We start from the raw sequence: 20,931 nt of genomic DNA, 5'->3' as shown, positions 1-20,931 counted from the left end.
CACAGGAAAGGTGAAGTCTAAGAGCACAGGGACCTTAACTTTTTGTTCACCCCAGGGATCCCCAGGACCTGGGAACATGCTAAGTGTATACTAGACATTCAGCAAACATTTGTGGGCTGATTGAATCAGCAAGTAGATGGCTCTGAACATAATAACAGCTGAATTCATTTAGCACTTGGTTGCACTCTTCTAAATGCCCATCCACCTCTATAAAGCAGGCACTGTTATGATCCCTGTGTACTGCATAAGTAGAGAAAATTGAGGTTTAGAAAAGTTGAAGAAGTTGCCCATGGTCAGAGCTGTAAATGACAGACTAGCATTTGAATAGGAGGGGCAGTTACCAAATAGAAGAAGTCAACAGTGGGATGGGTAAGGGAGGGTTGTGAAGAAATTACCACTATAATGACAACCTGGGCCAGTAGGAGTAGAAAGAGATGAATATTCAGATACATTTTGGATCTATAGGGGGATTATTCTGGGTTTGGATTGAGACTCTTTTAAGCTAAATGAGTGGATGGCCAGGTAGTTAGGGAAGAGGACCAATGGCGCTGAAGGAGACCAAGTGTATTGTGTAGAGAAAGGCAGGCCCAGGGACTTAGGGAAGCCATTTGGGATGGGACATGTATATTGTGGATGGCTTCGGTTTACTCGCCCTCACCATGGTCAGGTAGTTCAAATTCAACTCACAGCTCCGAAGTGAGATAACTTTACACCTTTAAGTTAAGATAGTTTGCTTTGAATGATAAGCAAAGGACAGTACAAAATCAGGATGGGCGTTCCTTCGAGGAGGGCTGACAAATAAGATAAATGGGTGATTGAAACCATTCCTCCCTGATTGCATTTGTGCTTAATTTCCAAGTATTTAAAAAAATTCATGAATTAAAATAGAAAGTGGGATTTATACTTATTAGCTTTTATTAGTTACTTTCTTTTTTTGCAGTTGTAAATTTGTGTTAGTGGTCTTAGTTACCCATTTGCCTGCCATCCATGACTACGCAGATAACATTGTTAAGGCTTACTTGCACATGCGTGGTGAAATGGCAAGCACGGAAGGCCCCTGCACAGGTTCAAGGGAAAAACAATAGTATTCAAAGTAAAGAAAACCAAGTAGCTATTGGGTTTCCTGTCTGACTCTCAAATAAAAAGGTTTGAATCAGACAGCTGCAGAAAAGTGAAATAAAATTTCCTTATGACATAATATTTTCTCTTTTTTTTCCTGCTTGGATATTCCTGCATGGTAAAACTGATAGGTAATGGAACAGATTCAGTGCTCAGCATGCTTAGTTAAGGAAGATACATTTATTATTATTAATAGTGATATTAATAGCTAAATTTTATTAAGTTCTTACTATCTGTTAATATAGGGGTTGATTTTGACCCACTCCATACCAGGCATCAGCAAATATTTCCTGTAAAAGGCCAGATAGTAAATATTTCAGGCTTTGTAGGCCAGAGGTCTCTGTCATCACAATTAGTCAGCTCTGCCACTGTAGCAAGAAAGTGACTGTGGACAATATGTGAGTGGGTATGGCTGTGGGCTCATAAAACTAGATTTATGGACACTGAAGTTTGAATTTCATACAATTTTAATATGTCATGAAATATTCTTCTTTTGATCTTTTCTTAACATAAAATGTTAAAAAATATTCTTATCTTGGGGACCATACAAAAATAGACAGTAGGTCAGATGTGACCAGTGGGCTCTGGTTTGCTGACCTCTGATTTATACCTTAGCTCAATTAATCTTGAGAACCACCTAGAGATTTTTTTCATGTTGGCATATTTGAATATTGATTTTTTTTTTTAGAATAGACTACTTTTTAGAGCAATTTTAGGTTCACAGTGAAACTGAGCAGAAAGTACTGAGTTCACATATACACCCTGAACCATGTACACAGCCTCCCCCACTATCATTATCCCCACTGGAGTGGTGCATTTGTTACAATCGAGGACCCTACGCTGACACATCAATGTCGTCTGCATTTCAGTTATTGTATTCTTCATATCTGACTGGTTCTTTTTTATGTTTTCTATCTCCAGTTTTATGTTTCCTATCTCTGTTGAAGTTCTCACTGAGATCACTGAGTATCCTTAAAAGCAGTGTTTTGAACTCTGCATCTGGTAGATGGCTTGTCTCCATTTTGTTTAGTTCTTTTCATGGAGCCTTAGTCTGTTCTTTCATTTGGAACATGTTTCTTTGTCTCCACATTTTGGCTGCTTCCCTGTGTTTGTTTTTATGTATTAGTAGGGCTGCTGTGTCTGCTGGTCTTAGTAGAGTGGCCTTATGTAGTAGGTGTCCTGTGGGGCCCAGTGGCTCAGTCAACCTGGTCACTTGAGCCCAGTGCTGCAGGTGTGTCCCTTGTGTGGGTTGTCTGTGCCCTCCTGTTGTAGCTGAGCCTTGATTGCTGTTAGCATGTCACTGGGAGGAATTGTCCCTCAGGCTGATTGGTTGTGAGGACTGGCTGTGACTGCAGTGGGGAGGAGCTGTGGTGCAGGGGCTGACCCTATGGAGCAGCATTCTCTTTAGTAGGACTCTGGTGCCTGCCCAGTGTGCCATTTGGGTGTGTCTTTTGTGAAGGTGGTTGTGTGGTGCTCTGGTGTCGTCTGAAACCGGCCAGTGGTATGTTGGTTCTGGGGCCTCTTGGGAGGGGTTCTGGTGCAGCCAAGATCAGCTGCTGCCTGTGGCCTGTCCGTGGCCACTTGGTATGAGCTGCAAAGTGATCTGCAGGTGGTTGCCACTTGTGCTGGGCTTGCAGGTGCTTAGGAGAGGATAAGCTGCCAACCAAGGCTAGTGCCATGGTTGGGGCTACTTGGCAAGAGGTACCGGGCATGCTGAGACCAGATGCTGCTTGTTTTGGGTTTGTGAACCTTTGGGAGATTTTAAGAAAATCCGCAGCATGAGCCGAGACAGGCTGTTTGCATGGAAAAGACACTGAAGTGGCTTTGGTGGGCCCGCAAGTTGGGTGGGGTGGGGTCTCAGGGAATCACCAGGGCAGGGGAACAGTGTTAGCTAGGTTGATGGAAATTCAGATATGGTGGCCACCTGTGTCTGCATGCTGGGATGGGGAAGGGCTCAGCAAAGGAACAATGGCTTCTGCCAGCACTTGTGTCTGGGAGAAAGCTGTCCCTCCAACCCTTGTCCTGAAGCCAGACAGTTCAGTTTTTCCTCATATGTCCCTGGCACCCCCTGAGCTGCTGCCCCAGCACTTGGAGCTGAGTGAATGAGTCTGTCAGCAAGTAAGTCCATACGTGGACCCTTTAAGAGTAGCTCCTGAGGCTCCAGCTGCCCTCTGTCTCACTCAGGCACAATCTCCACTGGTTTTTATAGCCAGGAGTTGTGGGGACTTCTCTTCCAGGCACTGGAACCCCAGGGTGGGGAGCCTTATGTGGGGCTAGAACCCCTCGCTCCTCAGGGGGACTTCTGCAGCTGAGATATCCCTCCTGATTTTTAACTACCACACATGGGTGTGGGACCAGGCCTTCCACGTCTGCCATTCCTTCCAGTCTCATAGTAGCTTCTTCTGTATATCCTTAGTTATGGGACTTCTGTTGAGCTCGACTGCAGGCAATTCTCGATGGTTGTTCTGTAGTTTAGTTGTAATTTGATATGGTCATGAAAGGAGGCAAGCACAGCATTTACCTATTCCACCATCTTGAGTGGGAGTCTCCTCCCCTGAATTCTGAGGGACTGTTATTTTTCCTTTACGCAGGTGAAGAAACAGGCACATAATGGATTAGTAACTTGCCCAAGTACAGCTTGTACATACCTGTCTGACAAGAGCACCTGATCTCTTATAAATTTTACCATGCCTCTGAATCCCAGAGAAATTGTTTTTTTCATGATGAAGTTTGTTGCATGACAGAGTTGAGGTAAATGGAAAATCAGGTCAATGGAGTCAGCCACTTTGCTTGCAGAAAGTAGCCACATCTTCTTACATGTTGGCAGAAATTAAAAGCCTAGAAGATAAGACTTTGTTTCAAAAGTTTCAAATATTTAGGTTAGATAGAAAAATGCAGTATACTTTTGAAATTCTGGTTTAACACACTCTCTGCTTTACTGGTTTGAGAACATGTTTCTCTTCTCTGATCCTCAGTTTTATTACCTTTCAGATTATATCTGGGTGTTGGCACCCAGCCATTCCTCCGCCAATGAAGTACATCCTGGTCACTGGTGGGGTCATTTCAGGCATTGGGAAAGGGATCATTGCGAGCAGCATTGGGATGATTCTGAAGTCATGTGGACTCCGAGTTACTGCCATCAAAATCGACCCCTATATCAACATCGATGCGGGCACTTTTTCACCTTATGAGCATGGTATGAAAGAGAACCACTTCCTCACTTTTAAAGCACTGGGTTAAATTGCAGTTCTTTCTTATATTTTGGTAATTTCTTTAGGATGGAGTTCCAGAAGTAGAGCTGTTGGATCATACATTATGAATATGCGAATGTTCTCATGGTCGTTGATAGATTGTTCACATTGCTGATGACATTCCAAATCAGTCCACCCTTTTAGAAAACAATGTGAGGACACCATTTTTATTGCACCGTTTGCAGTATGAATTAGTTTTCATTTCTTTTATTTATCATAAAGGTTATATATTTCTCTTAACATTTTATTGTTAAGAGAAAAATTCAGAGTGTGTAGAATGTATGACAATTACATTGACAATATATAATGGCATGAAGAAAATAAAAATCATCCATTTCCCACTTCTTGGAATGACTATTATTAATGTGGACATTTTGATGTACATAGTAATTATTTTTAAAAAGACATTAGCCCTTACTTACTTTCATTTAAAATTTTTTACATACAATCAGGAAAGTGCATAAATCATGTGTATCTCTTGATGAAATGAACATACCGTGTAATCAGCCCCCAAATCAAAAACCAGAAAGCCCCTTTGCCCCAAACCACCAAGGTAACTGTCTTGTAACACCATAAATTAGTTTTGCTTGTTTTTGAACTCTTAATGAATTGACTCTTGCAATCTTACATTATTTTAAATCTAATTTACAAAACTTAATGTACTATGAATATTTTTATGTATTCTGTACTCTTAAAGGCTTCACAGAATCTGAACAATAATAGGAAATAATTTCCACTGTATTGATATAAACAACACTGTGATGGAAATCTTTAAAATTTATTTTTTTAAACACCTAGGTGTGGAATTTCTGATTTGACAGGTAGGTATGTTTTTCAGCCTTTTGACATATAATGCATATTGCCAAAGGTTTTTAGGTTCATGATCCTTTATTTATAACTCTAAAATCCATGAAGTTCTGAAATTTTAAAATTCTTCATAGGTTTGTGGCTATTTATAGTCTTGTTTCAAAAATGTTGAAATTGAAAAAATTTCATAAAGCGGTGGCTATTTCTAGTCTTCATTTCACTTGGAATGTGTTTACTTTGGGCGTGTTTTCTAATATATGGAAAGTATTCTATGTCCTTTCTATAATCAGAGAAATTCCAAATTCCAACTTTCATCTTATCTCCAAGATTTTTCTGATAAGGCTTGTAGATCTGCACCAATTTACATCCTTATCAACAGTGTATAAAAGACCGCGATTCTTTATATCCTTGCTGAATATTATTCTTTTTACATTTTACTACCTGAGCATAAACCAAAAAACCAAAAAAGGGTATTTCATCATTTTAGTTTCGATTTGATTTTCATTTTATCTCTAGAATGATTTATTCAAATCTATGGTAGATTGTATTTTTGTTTGAAACTGTCACCCAAAGTCCTTCTGTGGAGTAAATTTCCCCGCTCCATTGATGTTGGCCTTTGGCCATGTAGGGTGGTTAACTCGACCTGGTTTGTTTGGAACTTTCCTGATTTCGAAACTAAAAGTCCTGCATTCTGGGAGCCCTATTAGTCCTGGGCAAAGTGGAGAGGTTGGTAGCCATATTTGGCCATGTGATTTGTTCTGTATATGGGAGATTAGTGAGAAATTATTTTCAATGCAATCGCATGATTTGGCTCAGTCTCTCCTGTGCTTCTGCCCTCTGCCATGAGAACTGCCTGCCCCATAAAGAGATATATTTCTCCTTCAGCCTGGGTCCTGGAATGAGAATGCCCAGCAGACTCACAACTGACCCATAGCCCCTATGTAACATGAGGGAGAAATCAATAAATGTTGTGTAAGTTGCTGAGATTTTAGGCTTGTTTGGTATGCAGTAAAATTGATGAATGCCATGTGATATGCCAATTTTCCTTTGGGCTTTTGAAATGATTTTCAGGAATACTTGGTGTAAAGTATATTAACCTGTATTTATCACATGTATATATTTTTACTCTGTTTGAAATTTGTCTTAATATGACCTCTGTTAGTTCCTGATACATTTCAATTTACCATTTATGTGATTAAATATATCAGCTGTTTCCTTTATGGTTTCTGCCTTTGATGTCACCTTTAGGCTTCTCTGCCCCAGGAATACTTAAATATCCACCCATATTTTCTTCTGGCACTTTTATAGTTTAATTTACTTTTACTTTAACATTGTTAACACATCTGATGTGAGGTAAGGATGTAACATAATTTGTTTTTTCAAAGTTTTTTTTCTGACTAGCCAATTATTCCTTGTGGCGTTTATCAAAGATTTCATCCTTTCTCCACTGACTTGAAATACCACCTTTTATTATGTACTAAATTTCTGTCTATACTTAGGTCTGTCTTTGTACTCTGTTCTGTTCCAAATCTCTTTGTTTTTTCCTGTCTACCATTTTAATAGCTGCAGCTTTTTATTATCAAGTAGGTCAGGACTTTTCTCATTATTCCTTTTCTTCTTTTTAAAAATATTTCGAAATGTTCACTGTCTTCAAGATTAACTAGGAATTATTTTGTCAAACTTTACAAGAAATCAAATTGAAGTTTTTGACAGGAATTGCTTTAACTCTATAAATTAACTTGGGAAGAATTAAACACTGAAAGTATTGACTGGCTCATTCAGGAACTTTATAAGTGGCTTTGATTTTATTCATACCTTCTTTTATGTCTCTAAAGTAAGGTTTATAGGTTTTCTTCATGTAAGTCCTAACATTTCCTTGAAGTTTATTTCTCAGTATTTTATATACTTTGATTTGTGATATCTTTTGTTTTTGAGTCACATGTTAAATGCCTTTATGTAATAGAGACCTTTTTGGATATTTTGGTTTTGTGTATTTGTTAATGTTATTTTATTCTATATTTATATATATTGAAATATATATGTATTTCAATCTTCCTTTACTCACTGTTATTCATTGTAAGGGCTTTTATTTACATTTATTTTTTGGTTTGGTAATCACACCTGTTTTTCTTCCAAATTGACTTTGCTGTCACTATCAAGTTTAAAAAAATCTGTTGGAATTTTAATTACAATTGCTGTTTTTGAAGACTTGTCATCTATAGTTTTTCTTTCTCTTCTAAGAACATAATGCGTACATACTTTTAAAATTTAGGAATTTATCATTTGAAGACCTTTGCCATATACCTGGAGTACTGCCAAACTGGATCTGGCTTAAATTACCTAAAGGGGTTTCGGAGATCGTCTCGTATTTGTCAGAAGTTAAGATGATCAAAGTAAAAAGACTTTTTCATAGATTGGTGCTTCCTGATTAACATGAGAAAGTGGAATTTGAACTGGAAATAGAATTTGGGAAATAAGAAAATATTGCAATTTCATCAATTTACTCTTTTGTCCTTAGAGATCTTCCCGACCACACTTAGGTAGCTTATAAGGGAGACTAAATGAGGATATAAAAGGTTTCTGATTAGGTTTGTAAACTAGCCAACCTTTTTTGCTGTGAACATCTCACAGTAGGAGTAAATGATAGAATTTCCTTAATCAGGTTCAATTCTTATAAGGTGGCTTTAGAACATTGGACTCCCAATTGACGCCCCCAAGTGACACTGGAGACACAGAGACATGCCCAATAATCAACGCAGGGCCTCCTTGTGTGGTTAAGTCTACATCTAGATCCTTTTTCATGGTGCTGTCGTGCAGGTGGCTTATTGCACACACTGTTTTTTTTTGCCTCACTTTCACCAAGTTGCCCCATGGGCTCCCTGGGGCCCTGCTTTTCACCTACTGTCTGTTTAATTGTGGCTTTAACCAAGAAGGGAGTCAATTAAAACTTTCTTATGCCAATTCCAGAGTCCAAGATACCTGTGCTTTGAAGTAAATTGCTATTCATTTTAAAAATTGCTGTTTCAGAGTCCCTTTTTCATGTGGTATATGATGAGTTTGAAAAAGTTAAATCTTGAAGACAGAATTTCAGTAAGCATTTTAAAAAATACCATAATAGGATACCGGAATTTTTCTGATGCATTTTCAAGGATATAATTGAATTGTTAAGTTTTTCCATCAAAATAATGAAATGATGATAGAATATGGCTTATAAATAAGTCTCTTAGCAGCTTTTTAATAAAATGTGTCCATCTTTGAAAAATGATCTACTGGGAGCAAATTAAAAATTTTTACATTGCCTTTTTTTTCTAGGTGAGGTGTTTGTCTTAAATGATGGTGGAGAAGTTGATTTAGACCTTGGAAATTATGAAAGGTTCTTGGATATTAATCTTTATAAAGACAACAACATCACCACTGGGAAGATATATCAGCATGTGATTAATAAAGAGAGGCGTGGTGACTACCTGGGGAAAACAGTACAAGGTATTATATTCCACAAACATTAGGGAGCCCTGTGTGCTGAGCACCTACATCCTGCTCTAAATAGACATGACTGTGAGGAGGTCCTTGCCCTCTACAAGTTCTAATCCTTTTCGGATCTTTCCCTTTTCCTCAGAAGTGTCAAGTTCATCCTCCATGTTCCTGATTGTATTTTCATCAGTCTTTTTTTCTTTTTCACTAATGCCATTGCTTCCCTTAGTCCATATATTGCCTGTCTTGTCTCTCTCTAGCTTTTAGTTATAAAATCCATGGAGAACCATTTATTCATTATTTTTATCTGATTGGAGTGCAGCTTTTTTGTGGTTTTATTTTTTTGTCTTTTATTTAATATGTTCTGTTTCTCCTTTTTTCTCATATCTTTGCATGTGTGATGATTACTCCCTTTTGAAGAAGGACAGCGTTGGGGAGGGACTGAGGGATTGAAATGGAGTGGCAGGTAGCGTGGGCTGACCCTTTTTTCACCAACCCTTTCCCTCGATGGTATGGTTCTCTTTTATCTTAGAAGAGATTCCCCCACACACCTCTGAAGTCTTGTATTTGTAAGTTCCTACATGGTGGGGTAAAGGTGATAATTCCCTAGCCCCTTTAAATCACTTTCATGTTGGAACCAGCTGAGAAGTAGATGTAGGATTAACACAGATCGACAGCAAAAGATCAGCTATGTTATTGCTAAAATTGGATGGTGTGGCCTAGATCTCCAGTACAATGATGCTTTCTAATAGTTTTCCCCCAAGTGTCAGTCTTGGGAAGACCCACGGAAGGGAGAGTTGCTGCCTCACATCTGCGTTGTCCCAGTGATGGAGGAGACGGCAAGTCCCCAGACCCAGACCCTGACCCCTAATCCCTGCGCTGTCCACATGGAGGCAGAATGCAGCAAACCTCATCCTCCCTGAAAGGCGTGGGCCAGGCATGTGCAGTGGGTCGTTCCAAATGCACCGATCAAAGATGACTTCTTCCTGCCTTCCAGGGTGCTGCAGGGGTGAGGTGGGGCAGGTGACAGGTTCACTTTCGCCTCAGCTTCCTAAAGGCTAACGTTTCTACTTCCTGCCATCACATTAGGTTAGGTGGCTGCGCCGAGTCCCCATGCCCCCACGGGGATGTCACCTTGCTGTCTGTTCAGTTGAGATAGCTAACTGCAAGCCTGCTCACCACCCAAGGGAACCTTGGGCCTCATAGACTTGCGGAGATGTTATCTTTTGTCCTCTTCAGCTGACATTAGTAGGTACAGGCCACTGGTCAACACACAGACCTTGTCTATACTCTCTTGAGTGGATTCCCCCACACTGGCTGGTGGGCTGCCTAGGGTCTGCAGGGCCCGGCCACTCTGCGTCCTTCTTTCCTCTGAAGTCTAGCATTCAGCATCCTAGGCAGCCCTCCTTGCACAGTTTTTCGTTGGCATTATAGGTGCTTTCTAGTTGCATCAAAGGTGGTATTTCTGCTTTCTGTTTCTTGTTCTCTGGGGTCGGTCAGTTTCAAGAGAAAAGACATAACACTTAAATGACTAAATCTGTACTGCACCTGCGGTATTAATTTCAGTGAAGGAAGATAATAGCATTAGGACTGTAGCTTATCTAATTTGCCAGGTGGCTGTCAGGTTATTTGGTGAGACAGTGATACAGTGATAGGGGCGGCCGATTAGCTCAGTTGGTTAGAGCGTGGTGCTAGTAACACCAAGGTCGCCAGTTCGATCCCCACTTGGGCCACTGTGAGCTGTGCCCTCCTTAAAAAAAGAAAAAGAAAAAAAGACAGTGATACATTCCTTTCTCATGACCATGAAATAAGCTTTTGTGCTAATTAATTCTTTCTACAGTTGTCCCTCATATTACCGATGCCGTCCAGGAGTGGGTTATGAATCAAGCCATGGTGCCCGTGGATGGGCATAAGGAAGAGCCCCAAATATGCGTTATTGAGGTAAGCATGGCACTGTTCTTCATAAACTAATCTCCTTCTGGGTTTTAAGCATCTGATCTTTATTCATTCAACAAATATGTAGAAATGGTCTCCTGTGTGCCAGACACTGGGCTAGGAGGTGGATTACACCAGGGAGTGACATAAATGGTCCCTGCCCTTCTCACAAGTCAGTGGGCAAGATTGGCATTAAACAGAGTGAGTACCCTTGGGGTGGGCATGCAGCAACCTGCATGCGAAGACATCAGTTGCTTATAACGGCCATGTTTGGGGCTCCTCTGCCAAGCCTGGGTTAGGAGTCTCCGGCCTTGAGGAGTTGCAGATCACCCTGCCTCACACAACTGAATGCATTCTAGTGAGCGCTATTTGAGAAGCATTTGCAAAGTGCATTGGAAGTAGAGAGAGACGGAGTTAGGGAAGTCTGATGGTAGAGGTGATTTGGAGGTATTAGCAGTTTAAAGGAAGAACATAGTATTTGAACTTGCTACTTGTTCACTTCTTCCCTTACTGTCAATGTGCAGAATGAGGATAACATCCATATACTCCTTATCTAAATGTCAGTTGACGTAATAGCTAGGCAGGAGAGCAGAATAATGAACATTTTGGTTCCTAAGGTTAGACTGCCCAGGGTCAAATTCTTCCTGTGACCCCTGAGTGGTGTATAGGTCAGTGGTTAGAGTCTGGAGCTAGACTGTTTGTGTTCATAGCCCAGTTGGGTCCCTTACCAGCTGGGCGACCTTGGATGACTTCTCTTAACTTCTTTGTGTCTCAATATATTCATCTGGTAAATAGGGATAATGATAATACTTAACTCATTGTTTTGAGGATTAAATAAGTCAGTACATTTAGTGCTTAGAATAGTGTCAGATCTATAGTATGTGCTCAAAAATTATTAGCCATTATTAAGGTGCCTGTGTGACTCTTGGCAAATTACTTCTCAAAGCTTCAATGTACTCATCTATGACCATGTGGTAATAATGTAATATTGTAATAACGACAAAATGATAATAACAGTTGTTGTGAGGATTAAATGTGACAATATAAAGCACTTGGCAATGTCTGGATTTCGAAAGTGCTCAATAAACATGTTAGCTGTTATTATTGTTATCGCTATCAGTGTTAGCAGATAGATATTATGCTATCTACGAGATCCATTTTGTTAATAATAGAGCTGATAAACTTAACCTAATGTGCCATAGTATATAGTAACTATTTTGTACTACTGCAATAATATGGCTGATAAACTTAATATAAATGTATAAGTGTGCTATACAAAATTTTCTCTTCCTTGGTATTTATTTCTTCACAATTTACGAGGCAAGAGGGAATGCTTCCTGTCTAATTTTTTTAAATTGGAGTATAACATAAACACAGAAAAGTGTACATTTAGATGTATAGGTTGAAGTTTTACAAATTGAATACGCCTGCATAATTAGGCTTGCTTCCTTCAAAGATATTTAATATCTAATACAGTGAATAGTTTGCAAACAAATTGGGCAATGATAAAAACAAACAGTGTAAGAAAAGAGAAAGGCAGGTAAAAGCTCCAGGAAGAATACCATCTGATATGAGAACGGAGATGTAACTGGGCATAGATTGACTCTACAGTGAAGGAGATTTACACGGTCACTCCATTTACTGATTTTCAATTTTTAGACTCAATCTCAGGATGCATCAGATGAGGCTTAAACGCAGGGATGTAAATGATCTCAGCTTTGAAAAGAGGATTCATGAGGTGGAGGGGGTGGAGAAGTGTTGGGGGTGAAGGAGGGAGATAAGAACCTCATTTACTCTGTGAGATGCCTACAGATACTGTTAGTACATTCATTCGCTGCTTGATGACAGGGAATGTCTGAGTTCTGAGACATGTGTCATCAGATGATTCCGTCACTGTGCGAACATCATAGAGGCGCTTACACACGCCTAGACGGTCTAGCCTACTGCACACTCAGGCTGTGTGGGGTAGCCCATTGCTCCTGGGCTACAAGCCTGCACAGCATGTCACTGTGCAAAACATGAGAGTAAATCAAGAACAAGCGAAAACGATGAAATCAAGAGACGCGCGCAGTAAACATGAGATATATGGGGCTGCTGCTGGCGTAACATGGCATACTGTTTTACAGCAAACATTTCAAATAAGTAGATAGAGTAGATTCTAAAATAGCAATAAAAATTCTAGTGTAGTAAGTACATAAACCAGTGACATAGTCGTTTGTTGTCATTATCAAGTATTACGTAGTGTATTTGGATAACAGTATAATTTAACATTTGTATACACTACAAAGCGATCACTCCCAAAGTGTAGTTACTATCCATCACCATACAATTAACCCCTTGCACCCCTTTTGTCCATCCTTACCCCCGTTTCTCTCTAGTAACCACTGATCTATTCTCTGTATAAGTTTGTTTTTGTTGGGTTTTTTTGTACTATTTTTTTCTTTTTAGATTCCATATATGGGTGAGGCATTTGTCTTTTTCCTTCTGACGTATTTCGCTTAGCATAATAGCCTCAAGGTCCATCCATGTTGTCACAAATGGCAAAATTTCATTCTTTTTTTGTGGCTGAGCAGTATTCCGTGTGTGTGTGTGTGTGTGTGTGTGTATCACATCTTCTATATCCATTCATCCATTGACAGACATTTTGTTTTAGTTTTTGTAGTTGAAAAAATAGCTTTTTCTTAAGACTATTAGCTTAATCAGAGGGAAAGTTCCAAATGGTCATGTGTATGGATGTTTTTGCTTTTTATACTCTGATTCTACTCCTTTTTAAAAAGTCTACATTTTTAATAGTAATCACAAAAAAAGAGGAGAATTTTTTTTTTTATGTACTTGAGCTGCCCCTGAACTTCATTAAAATATAAGCCCAATTTGACCTTGGGATGAGCCTTATTAATACTTTTTAATCTTCCCAGCTTTTCTAGCCATTGTTTTTGGAGAATCATCCTTGAACAAAGCTTTCATATTTCATTTTGGGGCTGGCACACTTGAGTCTCTTTGTCATCATTTTACAAAGAAGTTTGCTATAGAGTCAGACTTTAATTGTTTGCACAATGAAATCAAGAATTCTCAATGACATCTCAAATTAAATTGCAGTTTCCATCTCAACAAACAACAAGCAAACATTTTAGGCCTGTATCTGCATGTTGTTCTTTTTTTTTCATGTGTATGTTCTTTATATTTTTTTATTCTGCTCTTGAATTGACTTGTTTGCTTAACAAACATTAATTTAGCACTTTAATAACTAGTAGCTTTATGGTAGCTACAATGATGATGAGACAATGACTCTTGCTTTTCAGGACTCATCGTCTCAATTTTAATGTCATGGAAACAGAGACACGGTGCCACCTTGTCCCTAGCAAAACTTCTTCTCCATACAACCCTGATGTTTGTATTTGCTTCTTGGACATTAGGCAGACATCCTTCTGGGTTTGTTTTAAGTTGTGCTCAACATTTGTGTTTGTGCATGATTTAAGGTTTCGAAGAAGGGCCGCCAAAGCTGATTTTTAGTTTTAAGTGTGTAGAAGCTGTTGAAATGTCTCCAAAGCCTTTTTGTAGTGAGGCGTTGACTTCTCAGGCCAGTGGAGCTGACAGGCTTTAGTACAGGTCAAATAATTTTTGCCTGGCTTAAAAGAATAAAAGGTCCCGCCCTCCCTCTTTCCCTCCCTCCCTCCCTCACTCCTTCCTTCTTTCCCTCCTTCCTTCTTTCCCTCCCTTCTTCCTTCCTTCCTTCCTTCCTTCCTTCCTTCCTTCCTTCCTTCCTTCCTTCCTTCCTTCCTTCCTTCCTTCCTTCCTTCCTTCCTTCCTTCCTTCCCACCCTCCTTTTCAAAAGAGAGGACACCTTTCTTTTAAGGCAAAACCCACATTGCACATCTCATTAATTTGCTGCAGCTTCAATTTCAACTTTGGATAGATGGTAAAATATTGTCATGAGTGCTATTTTCCCTATTATGTGGGGAAATAATTAACTTAGAACTATTCTAGTAATAATACTGAAACTTTCTGATCACGATGATAGTGGGGAGCCAGAGGGGCCGTAAGGGAACCTTCGGAATTAGCAGAGAGAATGCAGTACCACTGCAGGCCACGTGAGGGCAGAAGCGAATAATATTTAAAGTTTTTGCCTCCTTTTTCCAGATTTCCTGTTGACTTCCAGAATGCCCCCATCAAAAAACAGAAGCTATCTCCATAGGGTTTAGTTTAAGTGCAGACCTCTTTTTTTTCCTAAAAAAAAATTTTCCCCATTGGATTCTCCTGCACTGTAGTTATTGAGCCCTTATACTGCTCACCCCCTGCCAGTTTCCTGATTGCTTGTGCTCTTCCTTGGATTTTCATAATTAAGATTGTCATTCTTTTACAGAACGATCATATGTTTCTATCTGTTCCATACCCAGGAAACTTGAATTTTAATTATGTTTTACTATCTGAGTTAAAGATAATTTCTTCTGTAGCAATGAAATCCTGAGACTTCTTAGTTTGAATTCATTGTAATTATGGAAACAGGTACCAGAATGCTGTTACCTAGGGCTTATACTGAATTTTGACACCCTTCTGTCCTGTCCTGACAACTAACCTAAACCCCCAGTGCTGCATGTAGGACGCTGGGCTTATGCTGGAGATATATGGCAGGCATGTTCCTGCCCTCATGGGGCTTACAGCCTAGAGGGGTAGAGAGACAGGAAACAAGGATGCAAATAAAATAATGGCACCTTGTGATGAGTTACCAGGAAGGGCACAGCCAGGGTGCTGTGATAGGGGGCAGCGGGAGGGAGGCTGCTTTAGGTGTGTGATCAAGGTTGGGCTTTCTGAGGGGGACACAGCTCCCTGGGCTGAAGGATGAAAGGGAGATAGATGCAGATGAAGAAGGAGGGTCGGAGGGCTCGCAGGAAGGAAGGGCGTGCCCATCTGAGGACCTGAAAGACCAGTGGGACCCACGCACAGAGAGCAAGACGTGGGGGTGGGGGAGACAGGGTGGGGACATGAGATGAAATTAGAGATTTGTGCAAGGGCCAGATCAAATAGGGCCATTTGCTGGCTGCATAAAGGAGTTTAGATTTTATTTTTAGTGCAGCAGTGAGCCACAGAAGGGTGTAAGCACAGGAGAGAGATATTCTGAGTTTTTAAAGGGTCACTCAGCTTGGTGTGTGACAAATGGTTTGATTGTAGGACTGGAGAGGGTGGAAGTTGGGAGGCTATTAAGATTGAGGGTCAGCAAACTTTTTTAGTAAAGGGCCACATAGTAAATATATGTAGCCTTGCAGGTCAGAGAGTCCCTGTCACAGCTACTCGACTCTGCAATTGTAGTGCAAAAGCAGCCATAGGCAAAATGTAAACGAATGGGCATAGCCATGTGCCAATAAAACTTTATGCATAAAGACAGGCAGCAGGCCATGGTTTGCCACCCCGTGGTTTACATTACTGCAGTAATTCTGGCAAAAGATGGTGTCGGTTTGGGTGTCTAGGATGGAAGCAATGGAGAGCTATGCAAGAGGTTTTGGAGGTGTGACCCACTGAACCGGTTTGGGTGAGGAAAAGGGGCCTGGAAGATGACGTCCAAGAATTCTAGCTTGAACCATTTGGTGGGAGGAGATACTATTTGCTGAGATGAGGAAGCACCCAGAGAAACAGGCCCAGAGGTCGGGGACTAGGAGCTCAGTTTGGGACACGGTAAGTTTGAGTAATTATTGTCAAGGACAAACTGGCCACAAAGCTCAGTGGTGCTGGGAAGAGAGATCAGGGCTCGAAGTAGATTCCAGACCCCATCAGGTAGCAGAAGCCAGAGAAGATGGTGAATTCTGGGGCTGGGCCCACCGTGATCTCTTCTTCCTGAACATCCAGATCATTCCACGTAGTGCTGAAGTTTTGCTCTGGATTATTGTTCTCTAGCTCTGCCTTATTTTCCTTACTACATTCTGAGCTCCTCAGGAGCACCTGTCTTAAATTCTTCCCAGCATCTCATGTATAGTGTTGAGCATGGGGTAGCTGCTCAGCTGCTAAATTCATTTTAAATTCCATGTGATAGTCTGTAAGTATTTAAATATGGCGAGGAAGAACGGGTTAAGGTGAACTTTATCCTGGGCTAAAGGAAAATGCTTAAGTAACTAGTGAAAGCACATTGTAAATTAACATTTGTCAAAGGATTATACTGTCAGGAATATTCTCAGGGCTTTTGGTACGGCTTGTTCTAGAAAGCCAGCATGTTTTAATAGTAGTGATTTAATTCTAGTAGTACCACCATTACAAGGAGACTGTTCAGATGCTTGCAGGTGTGTGTGTGTGTGTGTGTGTGTGTGTGTGTGTGTGTGTACGTGTACACACGCGGTGCTCGGGTGTTAATTCATGGAGAGAAAGAGAAACAAGGGGAGGGAGAGAGAGAGAGAATGCTCACTATTTCACACCAGGCAGTGCCAGGTGCCTCTCACTTTTCTCATGTTGTCACTGGATTTGGATTTTACCTTTCAACTGGACCATTGGTAGAACCAAGCTGATGTTGCTCCTCTGTGGCCTAATGCTGAATCCTTTTATCTGCTTATGAATTCCCTTCTCTTTTCTTAAAGCCCTCCATTTTACTGTTTAACATTTTCAGTCTTGATAAGGTGAAGGGTTGACAGCCTTATAATGATCCCCCATTTTTGGGGGTGGGGGTGGGAATTTACTAGTCTGTAACATCCAAGTGAATCAGTGATAGCATGACTCACTCACTTAATTTAGTCCATCTCGCCACACAACAGGCACTCTGTTCAAGATCATTCTTGAAGTCCTCCTTGCTCTCGCTTTCTTCTCTCTTCTTAAGCCTCTGCTTGCTCTCTTTCCTGTTTACCTAGCTGTTACACACCATCCCTTCTTCTTACTTTATTTTCTAGTCTTCATTTTCTCTTCCCTTTGCTTCTTCTCCCTCTTAAATGTACAGCACTTTTCTTTTTTATTTCTAACTGCTTTAGTGAGGTTTAATTTATAGATCATAAATCTCATCTGTTTTATTTTATTTTTTAAATTTCTTTTCTTTTTTTTTTTTTAATTGGGGAATATTGGGGAACAGTGTGTTTCCAGGGCCCATCAGCTCCAAGTTGTTGTCCTTCAATCTAGTTGTGGAGGGCGCAGCTCACTGGCCCATGCGGGAATTGAACCAGCAACCCTGTTGTTCAGAGCTCGCGCTCTAACCAACTGAGCCATCCGGCCACCCAGTCTCATCTGTCTTAAGTGTACAATTCGGTGATCTTTCGTATATTTACAAACTTCTGTTCTTGTACAACCATGAAACTTCAGTTGTTCTGCTTAGCCTATCAAGAATTTTTCTGTTAGTCTGTGTAACATGGAAGATCACTTGAGTCTTTTTTTTCCATTCCCAGCTGGGCGGCACCATCGGAGACATTGAAGGAATGCCATTTGTGGAAGCGTTCAGACAATTCCAGTTTAAAGCAAAAAAAGACAATTTCTGTAACATCCATGTTAGCCTTGTCCCACAGGTGAGCTTTCCAGAGAAGTATGTAGACAACAACTTCTGTAAGTCTTCCTGTGATGTTCTGTTTATTCCACATTTTAACTAGAGAGCCATTCACTATCCAGGAGAGCTAAATGCCCAGTGTACTGACAGTGACCCTTTTCTTTTCAGCCCAGTGCTACCGGAGAGCAGAAAACCAAACCCACACAAAATAGTGTCCGTGCGCTGAGGGGTTTAGGTCTGTCTCCTGATCTGGTGAGTTAAAGAGAGTTGGTAAATTTCTTGGAATAAGATCTCCTTTTCTTAATCTATAATATCATTTAAGTCCTTTCTAGCTCTCAAATGGTTCCTGTGACATTGAGCTTTTTGTATATGGGAGTCAGGGAAGGCTTAATTCCCTCATCCTCAACGGTTGTTTCACACATTTCTAAATTGGCCATCGGTTCTCCAGGCCCTCCTTTGATTGGCCACAATGACAGCTGGGCAAGTGCCATATCCTGTCATTTCGTATGGTCAATGGGTCCCTGGGAATGAGGTGGGACCCTGGAGATTTTCCTGTGACCCTGCTAGGATGGGCTATCACTGCTCTTATTTATAGCAGGTAAGCCAGTTACTGCCAGTAGTCTAGATCAAGGGTCAGTAAATAAGGGCCTGTAGGCCTGTAGCCTGTAAATAAAGTTTTATTGGGACATGGTACCATCCATTGTCTACATTTGTCTATAGCTCCCTTTGCACAGCAGGGTACAATTGCGTAGTCAGGATGGTGACTGCATGACCTGCAAAACCTGAAATATTTACCGCCTGGCCCTTAGAGAAAGTTTGGCAACCCCTGGTCTAGCTCTGTTCTTGTATTTTTAAAAAAGTAACATTTGTGAGCCTTGCCTCTACTTACCAGAGACGCCTTCACATTTTGAGCTCTTATTGGTAGATTTGTGTTGAGTTTGATTATAGTTGATTATATTAGTGTTCAGACCAGTTTCTAAAAGTCCAGTGGAATGCCCAGAATGAATATGTACATACCTGGTCAAGTCTATTGTAGCAAAAAGAAATTTACCTAGCGTCCTCCTGAAAATGAATGGTGGTGTGGACAGCCGATTCCTGCCTGCTGACCTGTGCATAACTAACTTTGACAGATTGTCTGCCGAAGTTCAACGCCCATCGAAATGGCTGTGAAGGAAAAGATTTCTATGTTTTGTCACGTGAACCCTGAACAGGTTAGTGCTACTCTTTAGATTTTATTGCCTTGCAGGCACTTCTGCTGATGCCAAAGTTTTACACCTCTTAAATTATCGTATTGCTTTTCATAGCATTTGTGAAAATTCATATCCAAGCATGGCTTCCTTGCCTTTAAGTGAACAATCTTGACACTCCTGATTCCTTAGATAGAGTGTATGTTTCGTTGCATAATCATTCCTTAAGTTACAGGTACAAAACCAGGTGGGCTTTTTAACTTCTAGTCATATCGCTAGAGAGAGAACCATGTGAAGCCTGCTTATCCGTTTCTTTATCTTGTCTTTCTAGGGCACTGACTGCTTTCACTGCGATTTCTCCTTTGTACCTGCTACAGCTTAACTCACCCCAAAGCACACATTACATTGACATTCATGCTATCACTTCTGATTACATCAGTGGCCTCGGTTCAGTTCACTGCTACAGAAACTGTACCGTGATTTGGGCTCAGGTCCTCTGCCCTGTCAGATTTTCCACCTGGGTATCTGAGAGTTCACTTTTCCTTTTCCTTTTATTCTCTTATCTCTGTCTCTTGTTTGCAGTAAGGCTCAGGCACAAGGGATTAGAGTTGGCTATAATTTAAAAAGTGATACAACCAGCGCTCAGGAAAAGGGTGAGGTTTAGCAGAAGCCTTTTGTTTTCTTCAGATAAGCTCTGAGTTCTCTGAAGCCTAAAAACCATCTAATCAGATTTCTATATCTCAGGGGGAAGTCTGATGAAGTGCCTCCTGTCCGATGCTTCAGGGTCAGTGCATAAGTCTGAACTACTTTGAAAAATGTCATGGCAGGTTTAAAGCACTCTCCTGTGTTTGTATGGTGTCAAGCCATTTTGATTTTATTCCATTTTTTTTGTACCCTTCCAATTGGTAAATAGTACTCTGTGTATTAAACAAATATAACTTGGTTTCCTAAATAGAAGGAGACTACAGCTTTTAGAGTTGGGTTTTTGAGAGCTCTGTTGATGTGCAAACATCCAAACCTGTAGAGAACTTTTATAAGAGTTTATTTGAGCCAAACTGATGAATGCCAAGAAGCAAGATCTCAAATGTTCTGAAGAATGAGACTTTTGCAGTTCCTTTTATATATTTGGAATTAAGGAGGGAAAGTAAGGAAGATTACATGAAGGTGGGAGAAAGCAAGGTTGGGATTGGATTACAGGATAGTTAAAAAGATTATGTACTCCCTTTAGGGTAGTTATGCCTCTGAGGGGTCTGAAAAAGAGGATTACTCTGGCATTTCAAAATTGTGTTAACCTAGACACACAGTAACAATGGACAGGGCTGGCTTAAGGCAAGGATAAACCTTTTACTAGAGAAGTTTATAGGCCTGCGGTGTGACTACCCGCCATGACCTACCCAATTAGAAATCTGTGATCAGATCACCCTGTGAGGTTATTTTCAGTCACTGGGCTTGTCAGATTTACAGAGCCCCCTTTTCCATCGCAGTTCTGAGACAGGAGATTTAGTTCAAACTTTTGAGCATATTGAGTCTATTTTCTATATATAGATTCTGAAGCATGCTGTGTCCCATCAGTCCACAGGACAGTTTATTAGCCATTTTTCAGCACCTCATTCTTTGTGATAATGAGTTAATGCTCCCATTTCATAGTTCCCAGCGAATTTGCACTTAAAGCACTTCTCATCTGGGTTGCCCAAGAGGGAATAGAGAATCCAAGGTG

The 20,931-nt window shown here is 40.5% G+C and overlaps 1 protein-coding gene across 6 annotated transcripts in view; it reads left to right on the top strand.

Annotated features, from left to right (window-relative positions):
- The window catches only part of CTPS2 (CTP synthase 2), a 101,506-nt gene that overhangs the window by 7,215 nt on the left and 73,360 nt on the right, over nucleotides 1-20,931 (top strand). For all 6 annotated transcript variants that reach the window (XM_074324097.1, XM_019746325.2, XM_074324098.1 and 3 more), the window contains 6 exons: nucleotides 4,111-4,315; nucleotides 8,490-8,660; nucleotides 10,489-10,589; nucleotides 17,933-18,049; nucleotides 18,196-18,279; nucleotides 19,158-19,238. In XM_074324097.1, the coding sequence (XP_074180198.1) occupies nucleotides 4,150-4,315; nucleotides 8,490-8,660; nucleotides 10,489-10,589; nucleotides 17,933-18,049; nucleotides 18,196-18,279; nucleotides 19,158-19,238 (720 nt within the window). In that variant the 5' untranslated portion in view covers nucleotides 4,111-4,149. The remainder of the gene's footprint in view (nucleotides 1-4,110; nucleotides 4,316-8,489; nucleotides 8,661-10,488; nucleotides 10,590-17,932; nucleotides 18,050-18,195; nucleotides 18,280-19,157; nucleotides 19,239-20,931) is intronic.

Source organism: Rhinolophus sinicus, chromosome X (assembly GCF_036562045.2).
Source record: "Rhinolophus sinicus isolate RSC01 chromosome X, ASM3656204v1, whole genome shotgun sequence".
NCBI classification, from domain to species: Eukaryota; Metazoa; Chordata; class Mammalia; order Chiroptera; family Rhinolophidae; genus Rhinolophus; species Rhinolophus sinicus.
This window is presented reverse-complemented; position numbering and strand designations above follow the sequence as displayed.